Source organism: Patagioenas fasciata, chromosome 7, assembly GCF_037038585.1.
Source record: "Patagioenas fasciata isolate bPatFas1 chromosome 7, bPatFas1.hap1, whole genome shotgun sequence".
NCBI lineage: Eukaryota > Metazoa > Chordata > Aves > Columbiformes > Columbidae > Patagioenas > Patagioenas fasciata.
In genome coordinates, this window is record NC_092526.1 from 1,937,723 (window position 1) to 1,958,325 (window position 20,603).

The 20,603-nt window shown below is 50.5% G+C and overlaps 1 protein-coding gene across 9 annotated transcripts in view; it reads right to left on the reverse strand.

Moving 5' to 3' along the window:
• Positions 1-998: 998 nt before the first annotated feature.
• Positions 999-20,603, reverse strand: part of FMNL2 (formin like 2) — a 130,521-nt gene continuing 110,916 nt past the window's right edge. For 2 of the 9 annotated variants that reach the window (XM_071810654.1, XM_071810658.1), the window contains exons 12-27: positions 19,514-19,663; positions 18,373-18,474; positions 17,575-17,890; positions 16,888-17,079; positions 15,960-15,980; positions 14,200-14,324; positions 13,204-13,406; positions 12,415-12,649; positions 11,800-11,868; positions 11,565-11,645; positions 11,087-11,216; positions 10,795-10,958; positions 10,188-10,289; positions 9,290-9,388; positions 8,356-8,479; positions 999-3,665 (exon numbers count right to left, since the gene is read on the reverse strand). In XM_071810654.1, coding sequence (XP_071666755.1) covers positions 3,556-3,665; positions 8,356-8,479; positions 9,290-9,388; positions 10,188-10,289; positions 10,795-10,958; positions 11,087-11,216; positions 11,565-11,645; positions 11,800-11,868; positions 12,415-12,649; positions 13,204-13,406; positions 14,200-14,324; positions 15,960-15,980; positions 16,888-17,079; positions 17,575-17,890; positions 18,373-18,474; positions 19,514-19,663 — 2,223 coding nt within the window. In that variant the 3' untranslated portion in view covers positions 999-3,555. Of the gene's footprint in view, positions 3,666-5,246; positions 5,422-6,587; positions 6,722-8,355; positions 8,480-9,289; positions 9,389-10,187; positions 10,290-10,794; positions 10,959-11,086; positions 11,217-11,564; positions 11,646-11,799; positions 11,869-12,414; positions 12,650-13,203; positions 13,407-14,199; positions 14,325-15,959; positions 15,981-16,887; positions 17,080-17,574; positions 17,891-18,372; positions 18,475-19,513; positions 19,664-20,603 lie in introns of those variants that run through there. The other 7 variants (XM_071810657.1, XM_071810655.1, XM_071810656.1 and 4 more) reach the window with 7 other exon arrangements.

Consider the following 20,603-nt stretch of genomic DNA (forward strand, 5'->3'; position numbering starts at 1 on the left):
TCTTTAGAGTTCAGCGCCCATTCTATGGCTTTTTTTTCGCCATACATGGCAGCTGTTTCTAGTGCGTAAATGCCCCAAAAGGATCATTTTCTGGCTGGGGTGGTTGTGTGATTCAGACTCATTTTTCAGGCCACTATTTGAGATTGAGATGGGTCATTTGTGATACAAACTGCTGGACCCCGGGAGGTTTTTCACCGAGCCGATGCGCACCGTTCCTCCCAATGGCTTCTGCGGGGAGGAGCTGCCCATCCCTCTGGGGAAAAAACACCCCAGTTTGGTCAAACGGGACCTGTAGGAATGAATTCTCTGTATCCTGTGGCTTGTTGTCTCAGGATTGGGGAAGGTGCTGGCTGCTTCGGCAGTGGTTTCATTGCTCTCTGCTCTCCTGGGTGCAGCAGGACGGGAGCTGCTCCCAGGAGTAGTTACAATCAGCTGGACATTTAAACACATCCTTTACTAACCTTGCAAGCTCCCTTTCCTGCATTTATATTTAAAAATGGCAACGTGTAACCCGCGTGGCAAGTGGCAAACAGACCACAGCGAAAAGGGGGGTTCCCCAGGTCCTGGGGCGGGTTTGGCAGCCACACCTGGGATGGGACAATAACAACAAAACTTACCTACAATGTTTTGTTATTGCCTTGCATCAGCTCGCATCAGAAATAAAACCCTGTTTCTAAGGAACTAGTACTTTTAAAAGCTCTGCATTTATTTTGCCATTAAGAATAAAAAGGAACTACGTGCAAATTATTCTAAGGGGACTCTGTCTTATTTAGCGCTTGCAAAACGAAATGCAGCTTTCAAAGCAGCATGGTGAGGTATCATCATCTTTAAGGGAAATGAGCTGAAGCCCTTGTACTGTTATTTTCATGTATTTATGGCACCCAGACCCGCAGCCGCGTTCTCCGCTGCAACCTCCGGCTCTTCACCCCTCAAATAGACCATTTGTGGGGAAAAAAACCCCATAAAAGTGGCCAACAAACCCCCTCGGGATTACAGTGTAGTAGTGTAAATAGTTTATTTGATCTTATGGCAGGAACAGACCAGGAAAGTAACATGAACTGCTTTTATAAAACACTCCTAATATTGCTAAGAAGCAGGTCTATTACTAGAAAAATATTAAAGAGAACATGCCAGCATTATATTCTACTCGTAGGGTAATTTGTCTCTTCGATTCAAAAAATACCTTTTTGAGCTTCAGAATGTGAGAGCCGGTGCTTTTAACCTCTTGTTTGTTAAATTAATTGTCAGATTCTCTTAGATTAGAAGGCTCTTGGGTCACGGGTGTGAGGAAGGAGGCGCTTGGGCATGTTCTCTTTAGCAGGTCAAGTACACAGTGCTGTAAATGCAAGGAGGTGGCAGTTTTTAAAGTAAACGGCCTGTAAATGGGTAAGCAGAGGTCAACGTGGTAACTCTGAGCCCCAAACTGTCCATTTAGTTAAATATAAAAACAAAAACTATAAGTTAAAATAACATTCAGATTGTATAGCACAGGCTGATGCATTTTTTTTTTTTTAAACAATATTTACAATATTACCCGGAGGCCAAAGTGGGAGGAAAAGAGAAGTGTAAAAACCATAAAAAACTGCACCAATTTTGTAGCAAAATATCTGTACATTTAAAAACAGATTATCATATAACTACACATTATCCGAGGGGAAAAAAACCAAAACGGGACCTTCACCAGTGGTTCACAGAAGCACAACATAAAAGAAACAAAGAAATTCAGTGGTTAAATACTATACAATAAATTTTACAATTAACATATGGATGCAACGAGACCGGGAAAGGGGAGCTGGAAGCAAAATGTGTCTTGGAGAGCAGGAATTTCCCTGCAGCCCAGTTCTTCGCTGCCGAGAAGACCCCGGCCCCCTGCCCCCGGCCCCAGCGCCGCTCTGGGCCATCGCGGCCCCTTCCAGACTTCAGAATGGCAAAACGTCACCTGTCACCTACCGGGATTTGAGCCTCGCGGGGACTTGGGACCGGATTGTCCGAGGGAGCGGCGCTGGGTGTGAATCCCACCGAGCAGGGCACAGGGCGCTTCTCGGCGCGAGGAACTGAACGGCCGCGGTCCTGGGGGTCCTAATACTGATTACTGAGATGTTAATACCTTAGTGCTAATTAATAAATATGCTGTTATCCAGAAGCTGCCTCTGGCTGCAGAGCACGTGGCTCTGCCCCCTCCTCGATCTGCGCATCGGCCTTGGTGCCCCAGCCCCACATCGCACAAACATCCGACCTCCTGGTGACGATGCCGAACATCCCGTTGTCACTGGCGGATGTGGAGCCACATCCCTGCGGTGACACCGAACATCCCGTTGTCACCAATGGACATGGAGCCACATCCCTGCAGTGACGCTGAACATCTCATTGTCACCAATGGACGTGGAGCCACATCCCTGCGGTGACACCGAACATCCCGTTGTCACTGGCGGATGTGGAGCCACATCCCTGCGGTGACGTCGAACATCCCATTGTCACCAATGGACCTGGAGCCACATCCCTGCAGTGACGCCGAACATCTCGTTGTCACCAATGGACATGGAGCCACATCCCTGCGGTGACACCGAACATCTCGTTGTCACCAATGGACATGGAGACACATCCCTGCGGTGACACCGAACATCTCGTTGTTACCAATGGACGTGGTGCCACATCCCTGCGGTGACACCGAACATCCCGTTGTCACTGGCGGATGTGGAGCCACATCCCTGCGGTGACGCCGAACATCCCGTTGTCACTGGCGGATGTGGAGCCACATCCCTGCGGTGACACCGAACATCTCGTTGTCACCAATGGACATGGAGCCACATCCCTGCGGTGACGCCGAACATCTCATTGTCACCAATGGACATGGAGCCACATCCCTGCAGTGACGCCGAACATCCCGTTGTCACCAATGGATGTGGAGCCACATCCCTGTGGTGATGCTGCCAAACATCCCATTGTCACCAATGGACATGGAGCCACATCCCTGCAGTGATGCCGAACATCTCGTTGTCACCGGTGGACGTGGAGCCACATCCCTGTGGTGACACAGAGTCTGTGTGCGCGGTGGGAAAAGGGACAGGGCCCTTCTGGGAAACATATAGAAAGCCCTTAAATGTCTTCCTTTTTGTAAGAACAAACCCAAACCCAACAGAAGGTGTTGGTAAGTGCAGCTGAGGCGAGGGAGTGCGTGGAAGAGCCGAGCGTCACCGGGTCACAACCACTCGGGATGCGGGTCAAGGTCCACGGGAGACCAGTCACTAAACTTCCATATCATCAAACCAAACTAAACACCCCCAAAAAAACAACATGTATTTTACATTTTGGTTAAAAATACTGAATAATGTATTGGTGTAAAAAGATACCCAATCAAACCAAGTCCTATTGCTTTGATTAATTTGAGCAGGTACTTCAATTTCAGGCACTTGTTAGCTACGGTTGAGTGGAGAGCCCCTCGCTGGCGTTCCTATGCGGGTTTTCGGTCTCGGAGCCCTTTGGAAGGTCAGTGTCGCCGATCCCGAGGCTGGCAATGGGCTGGCGGGGCCGAGGGCCGGCTCCGGCCCGCCGGGCTCACATGGCGATCTCGGCGCCGTTGGCGGAGCGCAGGTTCTGATCGTCGAAGCGGCGCCGCACGCTCCGTCTCAGCGCGTCGGCCCGGCGGTACGGCTGGTTTCGAAGATCTGCGGGGAGAGCGGCGGCGGTCAGAGCGCGGCCGGGCCCGCGCACACACGCACACACACGCACACGCAGACGAGACAAGGCAAAGTCCTGCTGGAAGCCAATCAAAGCAGCTTGTGTAGGCACAGGAGAAGGGACTTTCACCCCACCAGAGCAGAAGGCAGCGGATACGGACGAGCCCTTTCACTACGCCCCCAAGCAGCGGGTAATACTGGTGGAGGCGATGCCGGTGGGTTAGTGAGGAGGTCTCCGGGACGCTGGTGTTGATGGAGCTCAGCGGGGAAGGCGACACCGGCTGAAATCAGCCTGCCCGACATGTGCCCTGCTCCTTCCCCAAACACCAGGTGTTTTCTAAAGCGGGATGAAGCTCCCTGGGGATGCCTGGCCCAGGTGCGGGTGTTTAGCAGCTCGAGGGTGGGTCTCTGCTCCCTATTTATCCATTTGCTTAAAAGAAGGTGCCCTGAGGTGCTTTGCAAGCTCCAGCTGCCGTCCTGCCTGGCAGTGGAGGGGCTAATGTGTTTCATCCTCATCCTCATCCTCATCCTCATCCTCATCCTCATCCTCATCCTCATCCTCATCCTCATCCCCATCCCCATCCTCATCCCCATCCCCATCCCCATCCCCATCCTCATCCCCATCCTCATCCCCATCATCCCCATCCCCATCCTCATCCCCATCCTCATCCCCATCCTCATCCCCATCCCCATCCCCATCCTCATCCCCATCCTCATCCCCATCCTCATCCTTATCCTCATCCTTATCCTCATCCCCATCCTCATCCCCATCCCCATCCTCATCCCCATCCCCATCCTCATCCCCATCCCCATCCTCATCCTCATCCCCATCCTCATCCTCATCCTTACCCAGCAAAGCTCAGCTCAACCCGTCCTGCAGCTGCTGGGGAGGGTGCGGGAGGAAGAGGAGGGGAGATGGAGCATGCAATGCGTTGAAAAAAGCTGGAGGCGGTGCTGATGAAGATGTGGGTTACATGAGCTGTTACAGGTGGTACAGGTGCCGTTATGTATGAGGAGCACGCTTGGTGCACCTGGAGACTAATTCCAGTTAAAATATTTCTCCACTGGAAAATAAATGTGCTTTGGACTGGGCAAACCCTCCTCAAATCCCCCTTCATCTTGAGTTTAAATAACTCCGGAAGCCAGCGCTGGGTGCACCCGGTGGGAGGTGCCTTTGGCTGGTTGTCCATCCCTCACGTCCCCTTCGGTGGCCGGAGCAGGACTGAGATGGGGGTAGCAGAATATCCAGGGAATTATGGAATTGCAGAACAGTTTGGGTTGGAAGGGACCTCAAAGGTCCCCCAGTGGGGACATCTTGGGACATCTTCACCAGCTCAGGTTGCTCAGAGCCCCGTCCAGCCTGGCCTGGGATGTCTCCAGGGATGGTTCAGCCACCACCTCTCCAGGAACCTGTTCCAGGCTCTCACCACCCTCACTCTGGGGCTGTCTAAGGCTAAACTTGGGGAAAAAATGGCCAAAATGGGGCAAATATGGAGCCGGTCAGCAGCGTGTGGATCCTGCAGAGGGTGGGAATCAAGGGTCGGGTCTCCCCCGGGTTTGGGCTCTCACCAGTATTACACTCAGCCACATCTACCCCCAGCTGCCTGGCGCACAGAGAGAGGAGGAAGCCAAGTAAAAAGTGATGCTTGCCAGCTCTGTGTATCCTCCACCACCGGTGTGCTAGAAGAAATCCTTACCCTCGAGTGAACATTGGGAAATTTAGTGATATTATTCTTCTTTAGGGCTAAATGGAACAAAAAAAAAAAGAAAAGAAAAGAAAACAAAAACAGAAGACAAAATGATGGTTAAGTAAAAAAATGGGATGGAAAATGAAGAGCAAAGTCAACTTGGTGTTTGAATCCCAGGCGCGTTAGCCAGCAGAGCGGGGACACGGCCACGGGGTTAGGAACAGGGGGACGGGCCGCCCGCGCCCCCCACAACCACACTCCAAGCTGCTTTGAACATTGGCTCCAGAAGAGACTCCAGCAATTAACTCGAGAGAGCAAATAACCGTCGAGCTCATTACAGTTTGCAATTTTATTAGAAGCACTCGTAAAAATACAGACCGCGGAGGCGGGACGCTGTTGTCTTCTTAAGCCGCTGAGCCCTTAATTCAAGACAACAGCGTGGGAGACATGCGGGTTAGTGGCGCCCACATGGTGGAAATGGCTCAGTTCCATGTCAAGCTTTTCCTTGTCAGGGCTTCTGCAGCTCCAGCCCATCCCTGAGTGTTTCCCCAGCTCCGTCCCCCCGTCCCTTGGTTCATGTGCTGCTGAGCGCAACCCCAGCTCCGCACTAAGTGCCCTGGAGCCGGCCAACATCTCTGGTTTTATTGAGATAAAGCTGGCATGGAACTGAAGAATGTTAAATACGGACGTGACCGGATGAGAGAAGGTTTTTATTCTAGTTGTTATATCCCGTGTCTCGCATGCAGAGAAACATGCTGGTTAAAAAGTCTACACCGCATCCCTCCTCGCAGAGTAGGTACAGACGACCCTTCCGAGGCCCAAAGTCCCGCTTAGTTAGTGCAGACCGAGGTTTTGCTTTGGCACGCAGCTCGGGTGTTACATGCATTTCACACAGGTGGGTGATGCCATAGAAAAGCCAGGTGAACCGTCACTTTTTGACCGCATTTGGTCTCCCCGGTCTGGAAACCTGCCCCGAATCTGCTGCCAGCACTGGCTGCTCTATGGCATCCGTCAGGAGGGAGAGATGCCTTTGAATTCGGACAAAAGCATCAAGCCCAAAGTGGATGGGATGGAATAAAAAGTCACTGGAACGCAAGAACATGCAACAGAGGTGACAGAAACACAACTTGAGGTGGACGCTGGACGTCACTGTACACTCAACATTCACATGGTCCTGGCTGAGATCCGTACAAACGGGGAAGGGTCAAAAATCTACAGCAACCTTTCTTTTGGCTAAGAGCAGCAGGTGTGAAAGAGGAATAGTTTAGTAATGCAATTCCTCAGTGAGAACAGGTTCGCAGAAGAACCGAGAGCCCCGCTTGGCGGTTCGAGCGGTAAAGGGCACAGTCTTCAGCACTGCATGGGAATAACAGCCAAACAGACAGACAAACAGCCGTCAGAAGCCGATCCATCGCATTAGTACATGTTAGTGCTCGGTTACGGACGCCCAGGGACCATTTTACACCTATCTATTTTGCCTATCGCCCTGAGCTCCAGCAGGCTTGGGCAACAGGGGTGTTCTGAGTCCTTGAATAAACGCTTCTTATTTTTACATCGGTTTCAAGTCGTTTTGAGAGACTTTTGCTAAATGTGCTCCAGAAAAGGGAGAGTTCTTAGCACTCTGCTCCGGATCAACGGAGCCTTCCCCAGTTGGCACTACCCAATTTAAAACAACACTACCCAATTTAAAATGATGCTTTTATTTCCATACCATTGACAGAGACCTCACAGGCCGGACCCAAGTCCCACCTGACTTTCTGTGCCCAACCTTGATTATTCAATAGCTTGAGGTCCTCAGAAACAGCCCAAAATGGGCAATACCGCAGGAAATGTTTAATTTGAGTCTGGTATGTGGATAGGCTGCTGCCACACAGTTTATTTCTCCTGCAGAGCAGGAGAACCATTTCACCAATTCAACAAGTTTCCAGGAGGCTAAAGGACTTGTAAAAGCAGTAATAGATTAGATATTGTGGCCAATCTGCCCTTTAAAGAAAGAACATTATCTTAGGAAGCTCATAAGGTTAAAAAGAGTTGTGAAAGCTTCAAGCATTCCAATTGCCATCTAATTGGGCAAAAATTCCCCGGCCTTCCTCACTGTATGTAAAACAGCTCCCGTGCCCTCCCGCAGGAAAAACTGCTCTGAAAAGCACCCAGGAGTAGGAGCCAAGGGAATCCTGCCCAAAGACCTTTTTTGTGCTTCTGTGAAACAGAAACAAATCACTATGAAGCTACCAAAGCGTTAAAACTCTGTTCCTTCCACGGCACGGCTGGAGAACGTGCGGTAAAATCACAGCACCGCAGTCAGGGCGGCTGCACGGGCTAAAACTGCTCGGAGTCCTGAGCAAAATGCAGATTAGAAAGCGGCTCCTTTATCAGCAAATCCTGGCACCAAAGTCCTGCTCACAGCCCGGGATTCTGCCCCTCGCCCCGGGCATCGGTGTGGACTTTGCCGACCAAAGGAGGAGCAGTGAAACCAGCAGCAGTCTGGGGTCATAAATCGTTGGGGTCTGACTAACTGAACTGCTGTGAGTGGGCAACCGAGCGGTGCAATTGCTGTTAGTACATTTTAATGAAAATGTAAGGCTCTTAATCATGTTAAAACACCTGTCATTCGTTCCATTTATGGGGGAAAATGGGTTTCTGGGGAAGATCTGCCCGAGGCGCACATCCCCACCGGAGCATGGGCTGAGATCCAGCACGGAACCGGCTACTCAGAGGAGCAGGGACCGAGTAACTCCCGAGATGCGCAAAGAGAAGAACCAAGAACCCAAGCGTGAGCCCGAGGGCACAGACAGGCAGGTTATAGGGGTTTATTCGTTACATCCCACGAGCAAAAGGTTCTGTATTTGATTCCCAGTGTATAAACAATTTCCTAAGCTGTGCTCGAGTCACGCTTTTAAGTACACAAAGCGCTTGTGATAGCTACTAGCAGATACAGATTTTTATCCTTTGTAAAGGGCCTCTCGGATTATGGAACAAAAGGTGTTTACCTGTTATAATGTCTTCGATAGCGCCATCCTTCCCTTCGTACACATGCCTGTTATCCTTGACTTGCCGCCGCCTGAGCTCTGCAATCAGCTCCTGCTGCTGCCTCTTTGTTTTATGTGAAGGAGACTGAAAGCCAAGAAAAGAGGATTTGTAAAAACCCACCCCCAGCAGCCCTGGACATCAAACACCAGCTGATCCCCATCAGCAAACAGTAATTGCCACTTTTTTGCCCAATTTTGCAAGAGGAGGAAAACGCAGGTGTGCGGAGAGCTCAGGTCCCATGGAGAGCAGGGGCAGTCACAAGTTATCCCGGCCAGGCAGCTTTCCTTTCTTAGGTTTGTCATTTATTTCCAAGGCTTCTCATCGCTTCTCATCCAAGCTCTTCCCTCTGAAAAGCATCAGGGGAAGGAGGAGAAGAGGCTTTTCCTTGGGGGGAAGAGCTGGGCTGGGATTAAAGATCCCAACAGCAGCTGCAGGAAGCAGCACCAGCCAACAAAGCGGCCACCTGAGAGCCAGGGGAAGCTGTCTCCAGCAAATCCAAACTCCACAAAAAACCCACATCAGGAAAGTTCCTATTAAAGGAAGGGTCTGGGGACAATGGGACCTTGTCCTGTTATCGACGGGAGGCTCCGCACACCAAACACCAAGTGGGTTTTAGACAGAGCCAAGGCCAGAGCAGGACAAAGTTCGGCTGACAGCAACGATAATGAGATACTTTTGTCTATTCAGTTTTTCTTAATTTTGCAGCCTTTAAAGTAGCAGAACCACACACTCGTATTCTTTCAGCTTATTTTGGTTCTCTCCTCATATGGAGAAAACTTGCAGAGGCTATTTATAGGCAACTCTAAGTCAGGGCAACCAAAGTGGTGGTCTGTGAGCTCTCAGGAGGAACACACGAACACGATGGCTCCGGCTGTAGGATGATCTGTTTCGTACCTTCTGGTCCTGCTGCTCCATCAGTGCTTCTTGCTCCATGAGTTTTTCCATTAAGGCCTGCTCTTGCTTTTTTCTCAACTCATTCTCTTCTTCTGCTTGCTATTCATCACGAAAAAAGACAGGTTAGAGCTTCCAGTTGCTCGAGGGAACTGGAACATTACAAATGAGTAACACCATCACTTGCTGCCACGGGGCTTTCCAAGGATGCGAGCTGATACTCTGAACACAGTCTGAACTAAACTGGGCTGCGAGAGACCTTCCTAAATCACACAAACCCTCCCCTCCCAGCCCCAAAAGCCAAGTCTCGGCTGCAGTCACTCAGAAGTTCAATTTCTGAGGATTCCTCCAGCGCCTCGCCAGCCGTGTTGTCTCTCGGCCCTGAAAATAATTCCTGAACAACTATTTGTGCTGCCCTGAGCTGGTGTTGCTGTGCTGCTGGGGATGGGTCACGTTCTGTCAAAGCTAGAGGGAGCCAAGAGCCGTTCTGTTGGGGAGAGAGGAGGAGAGAGGAGAAAGGAGAGAAGAGAGGAGAAGGAGAGGTGAGGGAGAGGGAGAGGGAGAGGAGAGGAGAGGAGAGGAGAGGGAGAGGGAGAGGGAGAGGGAGAGGGAGAGGGGGAGGGAGAGGGGGAGGGAGAGGGAGAGGGAGAAGGAGAAGGAGAGGGAGAGGGGAAAAGGGAAGGGAAGGGAAGGGAAGGGAAGGGAAGGGAAGGGAAGGGAAGGGAAGGGAAGGGAAGGGAAGGGAAGGGAAGGGAAGGGAAGGGAAGGGAAGGGAAGGGAAGGGAAGGGAAGGGAAGGGAAGGGAAGGGAAGGGAAGGGAAGGGAAGGGAAGGGAAGGGAAGGGAAGGGAAGGGAAGGGAGAGAAGAGAAGGGAAGAGAAAAGAGAAGATGCTCCATTTACCTTGTAGGCCTTCACAAACCGGACAAACACTGGGAAAAAGACCGAGGGGGGTGTTGTCTTGGGATTCTCGCCGAAGTACTTCACAGCATCATCGAAGGCATCCTACAAAAAGCATGGACTTACTGTGTTGCACAGATTTCAAGATAAACTCACCACTCACTGGGGACAGATTTTTGAGCAGGGCCTGTTGCAATAGGACAAGAGGTGATGGTTTGAAACTAAAGGAGGGAGATTCAGGCTGGACATGAGGAAGAAATCGTTGCCTCTGAGGGTGGTGAGAGCCTGGCCCAGGTTACCAGAGAGGTGGTGGCTGAACCATCCCTGGAGACATCCCAGGCCAGGCTGGACGGGGCTCTGAGCAACCTGAGCTGGTGAAGATGTTCCTGTCATGGCAGGGGGGGACTGGGGGAGCTGGGAACGTCCCTTCAACACAAACCATCCTGTAGTTCTCTGATCTACATCTAGAACTTGAACTCAGGACCAAACCCCTACCTTGCTGCACCTTCTCCTCCTCACGTGCACATCAAAGCCTGTCCTTGGCAGTGACATGCTGCCATTCACCATGTCACTCGCACCCCCTCGCCACACCCCAAGAATAAAGCAATACCTGGGCTATTTTGGCGTCATCCTGCAGTTTCTTCAGCTTCCCTTCGTTGTTCTGAATGAACTCCTTCAGCATGGTGTTGTGGTCGTGCATGGTGTACTCGCGCTTTGTCAGATCCAGGCCTCTCTGCAGCTCCTTCACGTCCAAGAGGACATTTTCAAGAGACACTAGGGAATACACCAAAAATGCTACATGCTGGGCAAATGCCTGAACCCACAGGCTGAGCAATTCCCCACTGAGGTGCCCATGGCACGGGTGCCACCACCGCCCGCCAGACACAGGAGGGTGACGGTACCTGCGGCCGCCTTCTCCACGTAATGCAGCTCGTTGTAGAAGAGGGAGACGTGCTGGTACTTCTCCTTGACCACGTTGGAAATATAGTGCAGCAGGGTCTGCTTTCGGTCCGTCGACTTTGTTTCCAGGAGCTGGGGAGAGAAGGCAAAGAGGTGTCTGGGTGGAGGAGCAGAGTGCAGCAAAGTGACCCTCCCTGGTGCTCCTCCATCTCATACGGACGGCTGCAAATTCTCATTTCAGTGTTTAGCAGGCGGTTTTCAAGCCGTGGTCTGCAGAGTCTCCAAAGACATGTGCCCTCAACTAAGCAGCCCCCAGAACTATGACAAGCAAAGCAAACTCACGTCCCCTGGCAGGGAGCACCTTCCAAGCTGTCCTCACCACCTGGAAAGCACCGACCGAGTCCCCAGCAGCCACTCACCATGTCCGTGAAACACATGTTCCCCAAAAAACACAGCCATGAGCACCTCTGGTTTACTTACCAGGTCTAAACTCTGCAGTTTAAATCCATACACAGCTCCCCGTTTACTGCTGTTCATGTAGTTTCCGAGAGCCAGGATTATCTGCCGGGATGGAACAGAGCGTGAATTTTCGGGACAAATGCCCAGCATGTCAGAAAGCTCTGGAAGGATGGCTGCTACGTCAGCATCTCAGCGCACGTGAGGGGATGCACCGGTGAGCGGTTGAGCTATTGAACGTATCCAAAATCAGACCTACCTCCAGTATTTTCTTCAGCTTTTGGGATGACTTTATTGAGACAGATGCAGCTATTATCGCGTGAAGTTGCTGCAGGCAAAACACATGAAGAGCTTTGGTGAATGCATGTCCAACCCAAGGGTAAAATTAAAATCTAAACACATTCTGAATAAAAAACACCCTCTTGTTTTTCAGCCACCCCACAGGCCCCAGCAGGAATGTCATCCTGCCCCGACACGCCGGGATTTCAAACAGTTCACTTGCACCGCGGATTTACCACACTCAGATGTGGCTGGTAAAAGTGTCTTTACGTTTCAGTCCCAATGAGTGTGCGAGATGCATCAGGCTGAATGGGACACGCTCCAAAGAGCCCACGGACTGATCATAACTTCTCCTGATGATACAAACAACTGGATTTTCATTTAAACCAGAGTAAATAGGACAGTATGGAGCAGTCCCAGGTACAAACAGCACCTGGGATTTCAGCTACTGATATATGAAAATATAGCAAGAAAAACCACTTTTTTATTTGTATAATTGTTTTTTGTTCTGTCTCTGTGAGAAGTGACAATGACCCCACAGCACCCAAACCTCCTCTCTGTCTCAGAATGTCCCCAGGGGTTGTCCCCTCCTCACCGGGGTCAGCATCTGGATGCTCTCCGCAAAGTTGCCTATGAAGGCCATGATGGTCATCTTCTGCATCAGCCTCTCGATCTTGCTGAACTGCATCATGAAGCGGTCCTCGTCCGACAGGTTCTCGATGGGTTTGCGCTCCCGCTCGTAGAGCCGCAGCACCTTCACTTCATTCTCGGTGGGCAGGAACCGCATCAGGCATTCCACAAAATCCACTGGCAACGTCTTCAGGTCGAACCTGCGCGGGACCCAGCCAGAAGAAGCGGCGTTAGGACAAGGCTCTACGCAAAATGATGGAACAGCAAAAGAAGGGAGGAGGCGGCCAAAGCCGTGACCTCTGCCTCCTGCGCCGCATGAGCCTGAGTCATGAGAAGCTACAAAGATGCCCAGAAGTTCCTCCTGCTCTGATGGCCCTGGCTGGGGTGGGGATACAATCCTGCATGTCAAGGTGTGAACGCGGTTCCTGCGCTGATGGGAACGTGCTGCTGGGCACCCTGTTTGTGTTTCCAAAGACGTGCTCGTTCCTTCCACTCCTCCGTGGCCACGCTTCGTTTTTATGAGAGAAGATACGTGGGGAGGAGCAGATAGCAGTTTTATCTAATTAAGGTCATACAGTGACATAAAACTGCAAGTTTTTAATATTAATTCAAGGGAACCCGATTTCTGTGAATTTCAAGTTTCCATCCAGATGCAAAAACATTCACACCAACTGCAGGTTCAAAACCATTCTACCTACCAAAAACCACAGTAAATTTCAAACATAATTTCTTCGCTGACAAGTGTTTTACTCACACGTGAATGGCTTTGCATATTTCATCCGCCGTTTTTCCAGCTTTTCTCAAAGTAATGGCAAGATTTTTGGCCCTGTTGGCATCCAGTAACGTGACTTTGTTCGAGCCTTTCTGTGTTATCTTCTGCTTGCTTGAAGTAAGATCAATGGCTGGCCCTTGGGCTTTAGTTTTGAATATCTCTTCAAATTCATCCACATTCAAATCCTAAAAAGGAAAGAAAAGGTATTATCCATCCTGTAGCAAACAGTGAAACCTGCGCTGCCCCACACTGTGCCAGCTCTGCAGTGTGAACCCTGCGGATGTAACAAACTCCCAGGGGCTGCAGGATGCAACAAACTCCCAAGCTTGTGATCAGGAAACTCGCCCTCCACCCACAATAGGTCCATATATGTTCAAAAGTTCAGGAAAATACTCACGGGAGCACCCAGGCTTCCCTCGGCCACGGGCTTGTAAGACCTGTGTACTCAGCTCTGCTCTGTGCGGCTTTAGGTTGCCTTCCCCAACATGCAGTCACCACCCAAGCCTAACTCTTAAAGGCCAGACCAGCAATTGTAGGCTGGGAAAAATGCATCTTCCTCATCCTGGTTGATATGTTCAAAACAAATGCACACAACAGGGATGCAGTCTTTATAACTGATACTGCCAGCTACCATCCCTAATTCTCCACCAAGGGGCTCATGTTGCCCTTACACCTTTCCTAATGGGTGCCAGCAGCCACAGTATGAGTTGTTTGACAAAATAACTGCTGTAAGCTTCACCTTCTTCATGGAAAGGGCTGTGGGGCATTGGAACAGGCTGCCCAGGGCAGTGCTGGAGTCACCATCCCTGGAGGGTTGGACAGAGATGAGGTTTTCAGGACATGGGGCAGTGCGAGGGGTGGGTTAATGGTTGGACTTGATGATCATAAAGGTCTTTTCCAACCAAAATGGTTTCATGATTCTAATCTATCCCTGCAAAGACTGATATTCACACGTATTATGGCCAGAAGCACTCGTACCTCCAGGATCCTTTCGTCATCTATCTCGTTGAAGACCGTCCCATTGATCTGGTTGGGTTTGAGGGCAACCCAGTTGAACACCGGCATGCGGAACTTGGTCTTGATCGGCTTCTTGATTTTCACAGCTAAAGAGAGCAGAGGAGAGGAAATGTCAAAGTCCCCAACCACTGGAAACCCCCCACGTGCCCAGGCCGCATTCTTGAGTCACCATTTCAGCACCAGAGGAAGAACTGCCCGGAGCTCAAGGGTCGCACTGGGAAGCCTGGAAAGATTTTGCTGCCTCGACCAACAAACAGCACACACAGCTGTGACAAGAAGACAAAAAAGCCCCTTTCACAAGGTTTTGGTATAGGGAATGGTCTATGGGCCAGGGCAGGGCTGCTCCTCACCAGCTTTGTCTTTTAAAGCAGCACCGTGAGCTTTAACATGGTTCAAATACCAGATTTAATCCTCTTGTGCTGTGCAGAACCACTAAACCATTCAGTAACTTAACAGAGAAGCTAAGAAAATGAAGCCACACTGCCCTCATACATCTGCGAGCAGAGTACGAATATCAGCGTCGGAGCAACGGAAGACACTTTTCTGTTCCTATTCCTAACAGGTCTGGGAAGTACATGAATAATTTCTGTAATTCAGTTCTCATTTCTTTGAATCTCGCTGTAAACATGAACTTGTTGGTCGCTACAAGATCAGGATGTTCATTAAAATAATGAACCAATGATTCAGGGATGGAGCACATTCGGTTTGCCTCAGTGTTGGCTCCCGACTCCTGCCCACCTGCAGCAGGAGCAATCTCGCTCAATATCTCACTCTCTGCAGAGATGCTGGACTTTTTCCCCTCAATTTCAGAAAATTGCCACGTTCCCAGGCTGCAAAGCACTCGAGCAAGTAATTATTTGACTTCCCCCTAAGGATGCTGTGTGTGTGCTTTTGCCAGGACAGGGACGACCTGTATCAGGGGACGGTCCCGTTGTGCACCAGAGCTGGGTGAATGCTCAAAACATTCCTCTCGCTTTGTTATCCCACTTTAAAAACAAGAACTGAGCTGTGTGTCCATGTCTCTCTCGTGCTCGTGCTCATTTTGCAGGGACATCACAAAAAATTAATTACTGGCAAGAGTATTTACTTGAAAGAAAGAAACACAAGTGAATAACCAGGAACATATACAATAGGCAGCTGTATATTTTGAGAATTGTATTTATCCAACTGGAATACGCGAACACATGTGATCAGCTTCTGCTCATCTAAACCAAAGAGTTTTACTCTTTGCTTAATTAATGTGATTACTTCAAAATAATTCCTAAAATAAATTAAAAAAAAAAAAAGACATAGCTTTTTTCCATCTGAAGCACTCATGAAAAATACATTTTCCACTCGTGCATCCATTAGAATAGATTATTAACGGGGTCATTTGAGGACAGGGAAGGGAGCTGATTGGCTGCTGGGCCAGCTCCTGATGTAGCAAAAATGTCATTGAATTCCCCTTTTCCCCCATCAGAAAGCCAGGCAGGGTGATGTCCACGCGCGGCCTGTCCTTGGTGTCACCAGGACCGTGGCTTGGGGTGGCTCTAAACAAAACACCCGTCTTAATTACTTGCTGAAGTGCTTTGCTTAATCAGGGGCTCCCAGGTGCCACGTCCCGCTGGTCAGCGGTGTCCCCAAAGCCACCGAGGGCCCCCCTCCCCAGGGCAGCCCCGCACACACGAGCACGGCACAGGGGGGCACAGGCAAGTATTAATACTTAGCAGAAAGCAACCTACAGAAGAGCTTGATGGGCCCGTCTTAGCAGGAAGCAGGAAGAACAGAGAGAAAAAAAGTGTTAGTGATGGTCAGAAAAGCTGAATTTGTTATTCCGCTGATCCCCTCTGACCCAGCAGGTCCCTGCCCTGAGAAACGCTCCTTTAGCACAGACACCATGGCAACAAGAGGTGTTTTCGCTTTCCTTCCCTCTCCGAACCCCCTGAAGAACAAAATACCCATCCCAGTTGGCTCTGGGCACCTCAGCCCAGCACCACCCCCCAAACCTCCGCTGTGCCGCATCTTTCGTGTCTTTTTCTTTTGGTAATACGCCCTGGGACCCTCTCATTTCATGATGTATTTGGCTTTCAGAGGAAGCTTTAAAGGCTGGCATACTTAAGCAGTTTTGGGGTTGTTTTGTTTTCTTTTTTTAAAAATAGCTATTAATCAGAGCTCTTCTTTCTGGACTCATATCACACTCTTGAGATTTCCCGGAGGGGAGCAGTGCGATACCAATTAGCATTCACTTGCTCGGCATATATCAGAGAGTGCATAAAAACATAATTAAAGACAGACAGTAAATTTCTCTTCCTTCCAAAAAAAATCACAAAAAAGTTCACCATTTTTTTGCACAGACATTTCTTCATCAGCTCCTAAGACGAAATCAAAACCGCGAAGCTCCGCGTTTTTTCCCAAAGCCATATTTGGTTCGCTTAAAGCCAAGAAATGATCACGTTTGAAAAGTATTTTTGGCGATAGCTTTAGCTTCAGTGGAGAAGCCACCTCTTCCAGACCAAATCAAAACCGCTGGGTTGATAAATGCTCTTTGCTTTTACAAAGGGTGATGCCAGAAAGAGATAAGGGATGGTGTTCAGGTGATGAACCAAGCCGTGCCTCGGCACCCCGACCTCGCGGTGTGGCCACGGGCAGAGGGGCCATGGGGGGGTTTACCTGCGAGCCCTGAGTTGAAGACCACGGTGGGAGAGGCCGTCCCGGGCAGCGGGGGCGCGGACGGCGGGGGCGGCGGCGGCAGCGGAGCCGCAGGAGCCGCATCCAGAGACGGACCCGGGAGCGGCGGCGGGGGCGGCGGCGGAGGCGGCGGCGGAGGTGGCGGCATCGGCACCGACACGGGGCCGTTTTGCACTGGGAAATGAAGGGAAAAGGAGGTATTACCATGAGCACATGCAGAGAAGTCACAGCAGCCACCCTGTCCCCCATTAGATGTCTGCGCTCCACCACTGCGCTGGCTCCAGCAGTTGTTGGAGCCTTCACCAAAGTACTTCAGCGTGTCAGCCCAGGAGAAAACCACCCCAATGAAAGCAGGGAGTACTTTTTTCTGTCAACTGGAGGGCTCAGAAATGGATCAGACAAACACGGGAGCCACCCAGGAGTGAGCGTGACCACAGCCGGGGACCTCAGCATCCTCGGCCACTGCCAGGTGCCGGCTCATTAGAGCCAACGGTGGTTTTGTCACAGAATCATAGAATCATAGAATCATTCCGGTTGGAAGAGACCTTGAAGGCTGATTCCAACCATACCCTAACTGTAGCACTAAACCATGGCAGTGTAAAGCCACTGTGACCGTCCCCAACACCAGGAACTGCCCAGTCAACCTCCTGGGGACAAAACACCTCTCACCTGCCTCAGACGCTGCTGCCAAGGTGGGTAACGGCGGTGGAGGTGGTGGCAACGGCACTGAAGATGCAGCTCCGGCCCCCAGTGTGACACACGTGCCAGCCGCAGCCTCTGGCCCCGCCGGCACCATCCCGGAGGCCAGCGCGACGGGGAGGATGGAGATGTCACCGTCCCCTTTCTTCTGGATCTTAATGGTTCCCTGCTTCTCCAGTTCGTGGATCTTTTTCTCCAGCGTCGACTGGCGCTGGATGGCTTCTTCTTTTTCTTTCACCATTTTTCTCAAGGTGTGAACTTGGGTATTTGCATCTTTGTAGATTTCCTGAAAACGCCGCAGAAACAAGGAATTTGCACTTGTTTTCATGGGACACAACACCAGAAACAGAGCAGCCTGACATGGGACGGTCACTGCACCAGGCACTACCTTACAATGAGCTTCGATGTAAACCATACATCTTTTGGTGGTTAGGAAGAATTAATTTTCCCCAAGCTGGCAGCAACAGTCCTGGGAGAAATCTCATCCGTGGGCACCAGCACCCGGGGGTGCAGAATTCCTCACCATTGCTTTTTCATGATGTCTCCCAATCCTTACGCAAGTTTTAAACATACAGTGTAGGTATGCCACCTCGATTTGGACTTTACCAGAGAGTTTCTGGTGTCCTGTTGGTTGAAATCCAGCCTAGGCTCAAAATGAGGGAGCTAACAGAAGTCCATGGCCCGTTACAAGAGTCATTACCTCCCAAACGCAAGGCGCGCAGGGGATCCATCAGTGACACCCAGCCAGAGCTGCCCCGTCGCCCTTACCCGAATCACGTCCAGTTCTTTGTTCCGTTGCATAAGCTGTTTTTCCAGTTCCACAATCTTTGCCATGGCTTCGTTCTCCGTATCTTGGAGTTTTTCAGATAACTATCGTTCGAAAGAGAAAGAGATTATTTAAGCGGGTAACAGTAGCTTTCTCAGCCAAAATGCTGGAGCAGCGGTATGCAGTAAATTATTGATATTTCACCAAATTCTGAAGTCTTTCTTTGGAAAGCGAGGGGGTTCATGCAATCAGGGGGCATTAAGTGTCCCACTGAAGGTTCCTCTGATGGTGGCCATTGGCCTTCAGCTACGACCAGAAGTAACCTGGCTGCACTGGACCTATGAACCTGCCCAGGTGCAAGAGCCCACTCTATAATAATGGTCTTAAAATGCAATTATTTTCTTATTTTCACCTACACTAAGTCTCATCTGAAACCCCCAAACACCCCTGAACACCACAGTGGACATGTTGCAAAACCAATAGACAACTGAAGTGGTGGAACCTGTAGATATCACCTCTCACAATGCAGCCGATTCAATTAGCAACGAATGAAAATATGTTTGTATTTTTTTTCTCAAGCTCTTTTGATTTATTGTTACTTTTTGCCAGCCCCACTGCTCCTGCTGGCTTTTTCCATCACCAGGCTGCAGAGGGGGCGAGGGGGCACCGCTTGCTGTGTTGTTGAGATAAAACTCCTCCAATTCTACTCTGAGTATTTTTGTCAACACATGACAGGAAGTTACGTCCATGCTCCTGGGATAAGTCTAGTTTATACAACAAGAGATCAGAAGCAAACTCTTAAAACTTTGCCACTTTCCTATCAAGCCAACAGAGAGCTTATGAACAAATCTTTGTAGCAAGCAGAGCACCCATTAACTAAAACAGGCAGAATATGAGATTCAAAATACAGCAGGAAAGCACTCAGGGAGTTTATCTGCATGAGATGTCCCAAACTCCTTCGTTGGCCAAATATCTGATTATTCCCCCAGACAGAAGCACAGTAGTATAAGGGCTTCTGCTAAAATAAGCACTTCTCAGCCCAAAGGCTGTAGCCCCCATGCCGAAATGGGCAGTGGCAAAGCCCACGTGCAGAGCAGGTTCTGAACAGCTTCAGAGACAGAGGCAACAAAGTTTGGTACTAACATGGGAAATGTTTTCTTCCAGTTCTTCAACTCTTTCCAGGGCTGCATTCTTGGTCTCAGCATCCTCCAGCAAAGCTCCCACATCAAAAACGTTATCCAGGTACGCTTGGATTTGCACCTGCAGTTTGTCGCTCTCTGTGTGCTTCAGTTTCTGGAGATCACAGAATAGATTGGGTTGAAGGGACCTTCCCAGCTCCCCCAGTGCCCCCCCTGCCATGACAGGGACATCTTCAGCAGCTCAGGTTGCTCAGAGCCCCGTCCAGCCTGGCCTGGGATGTCTCCAGGGATGGTTCAGCCACCACCTCTCTGCCCAACCTGGGCCAGGCTCTCACCACCCTCAGGGCCAACAATTCCTTCCCCATGTCCAGCCTGAATCTCCCTCCTTTAGTTTCAAACCAAGCCGAGGGTGTCACCCTGCACTGGCTGCCCTTTGCAGCAAGAGGGCCACAGACACCAAACACGACAGGAGAGCGGTGGCAGCTCAGGCCATTTCCACCACCCAGGAGAACACTTCACACTTCAACATTAGCAGGGGTCCTAAGTGAATAAATTGTAATTTTTGAAGACCAAACATCCAGAGCTTTGAAACTCTCTGGATTCAAGAGTTCAGATGCTAAACAGCATCTTATCTTCTGTTACTATGGAGGATACTACTGCTTTCCTCTGCGCTTGCTCCTTGACCCTGGCAAGCTCTGGATCCACCAGATCCACGTTGGTATCACCATGTACAAGTATTTCTTGCAGACAGCAACCGGCCTCTCTCCTGGTTACCGCTGAGCAAAGCCAGCAGGGACAGATCAGTCCCTCGGCAACACCAGCACCACTTTCGTGTCTGCACTCCCAGGGAAAGGGAGAGGGAAAATTACAAAAGGGAAAATATAAAACCAGCTTTCTTCTGCTGGAGAGTGTTTCCCATGGGGTGCCAGAAAATGCCCGGCTGTCAGGAGAGAACCCCAAGGAGGGTTTTCTTACATGGAGATGCAGTGGGCCTGGGCAGCACCTGAGCCGGGCTCAGCCGGGCTCACACGAGCCCTGCAGGCACGGCTGGAGGTCAGGGACGTGGCACGGGCGAGGACGACTGTGGTTCATCC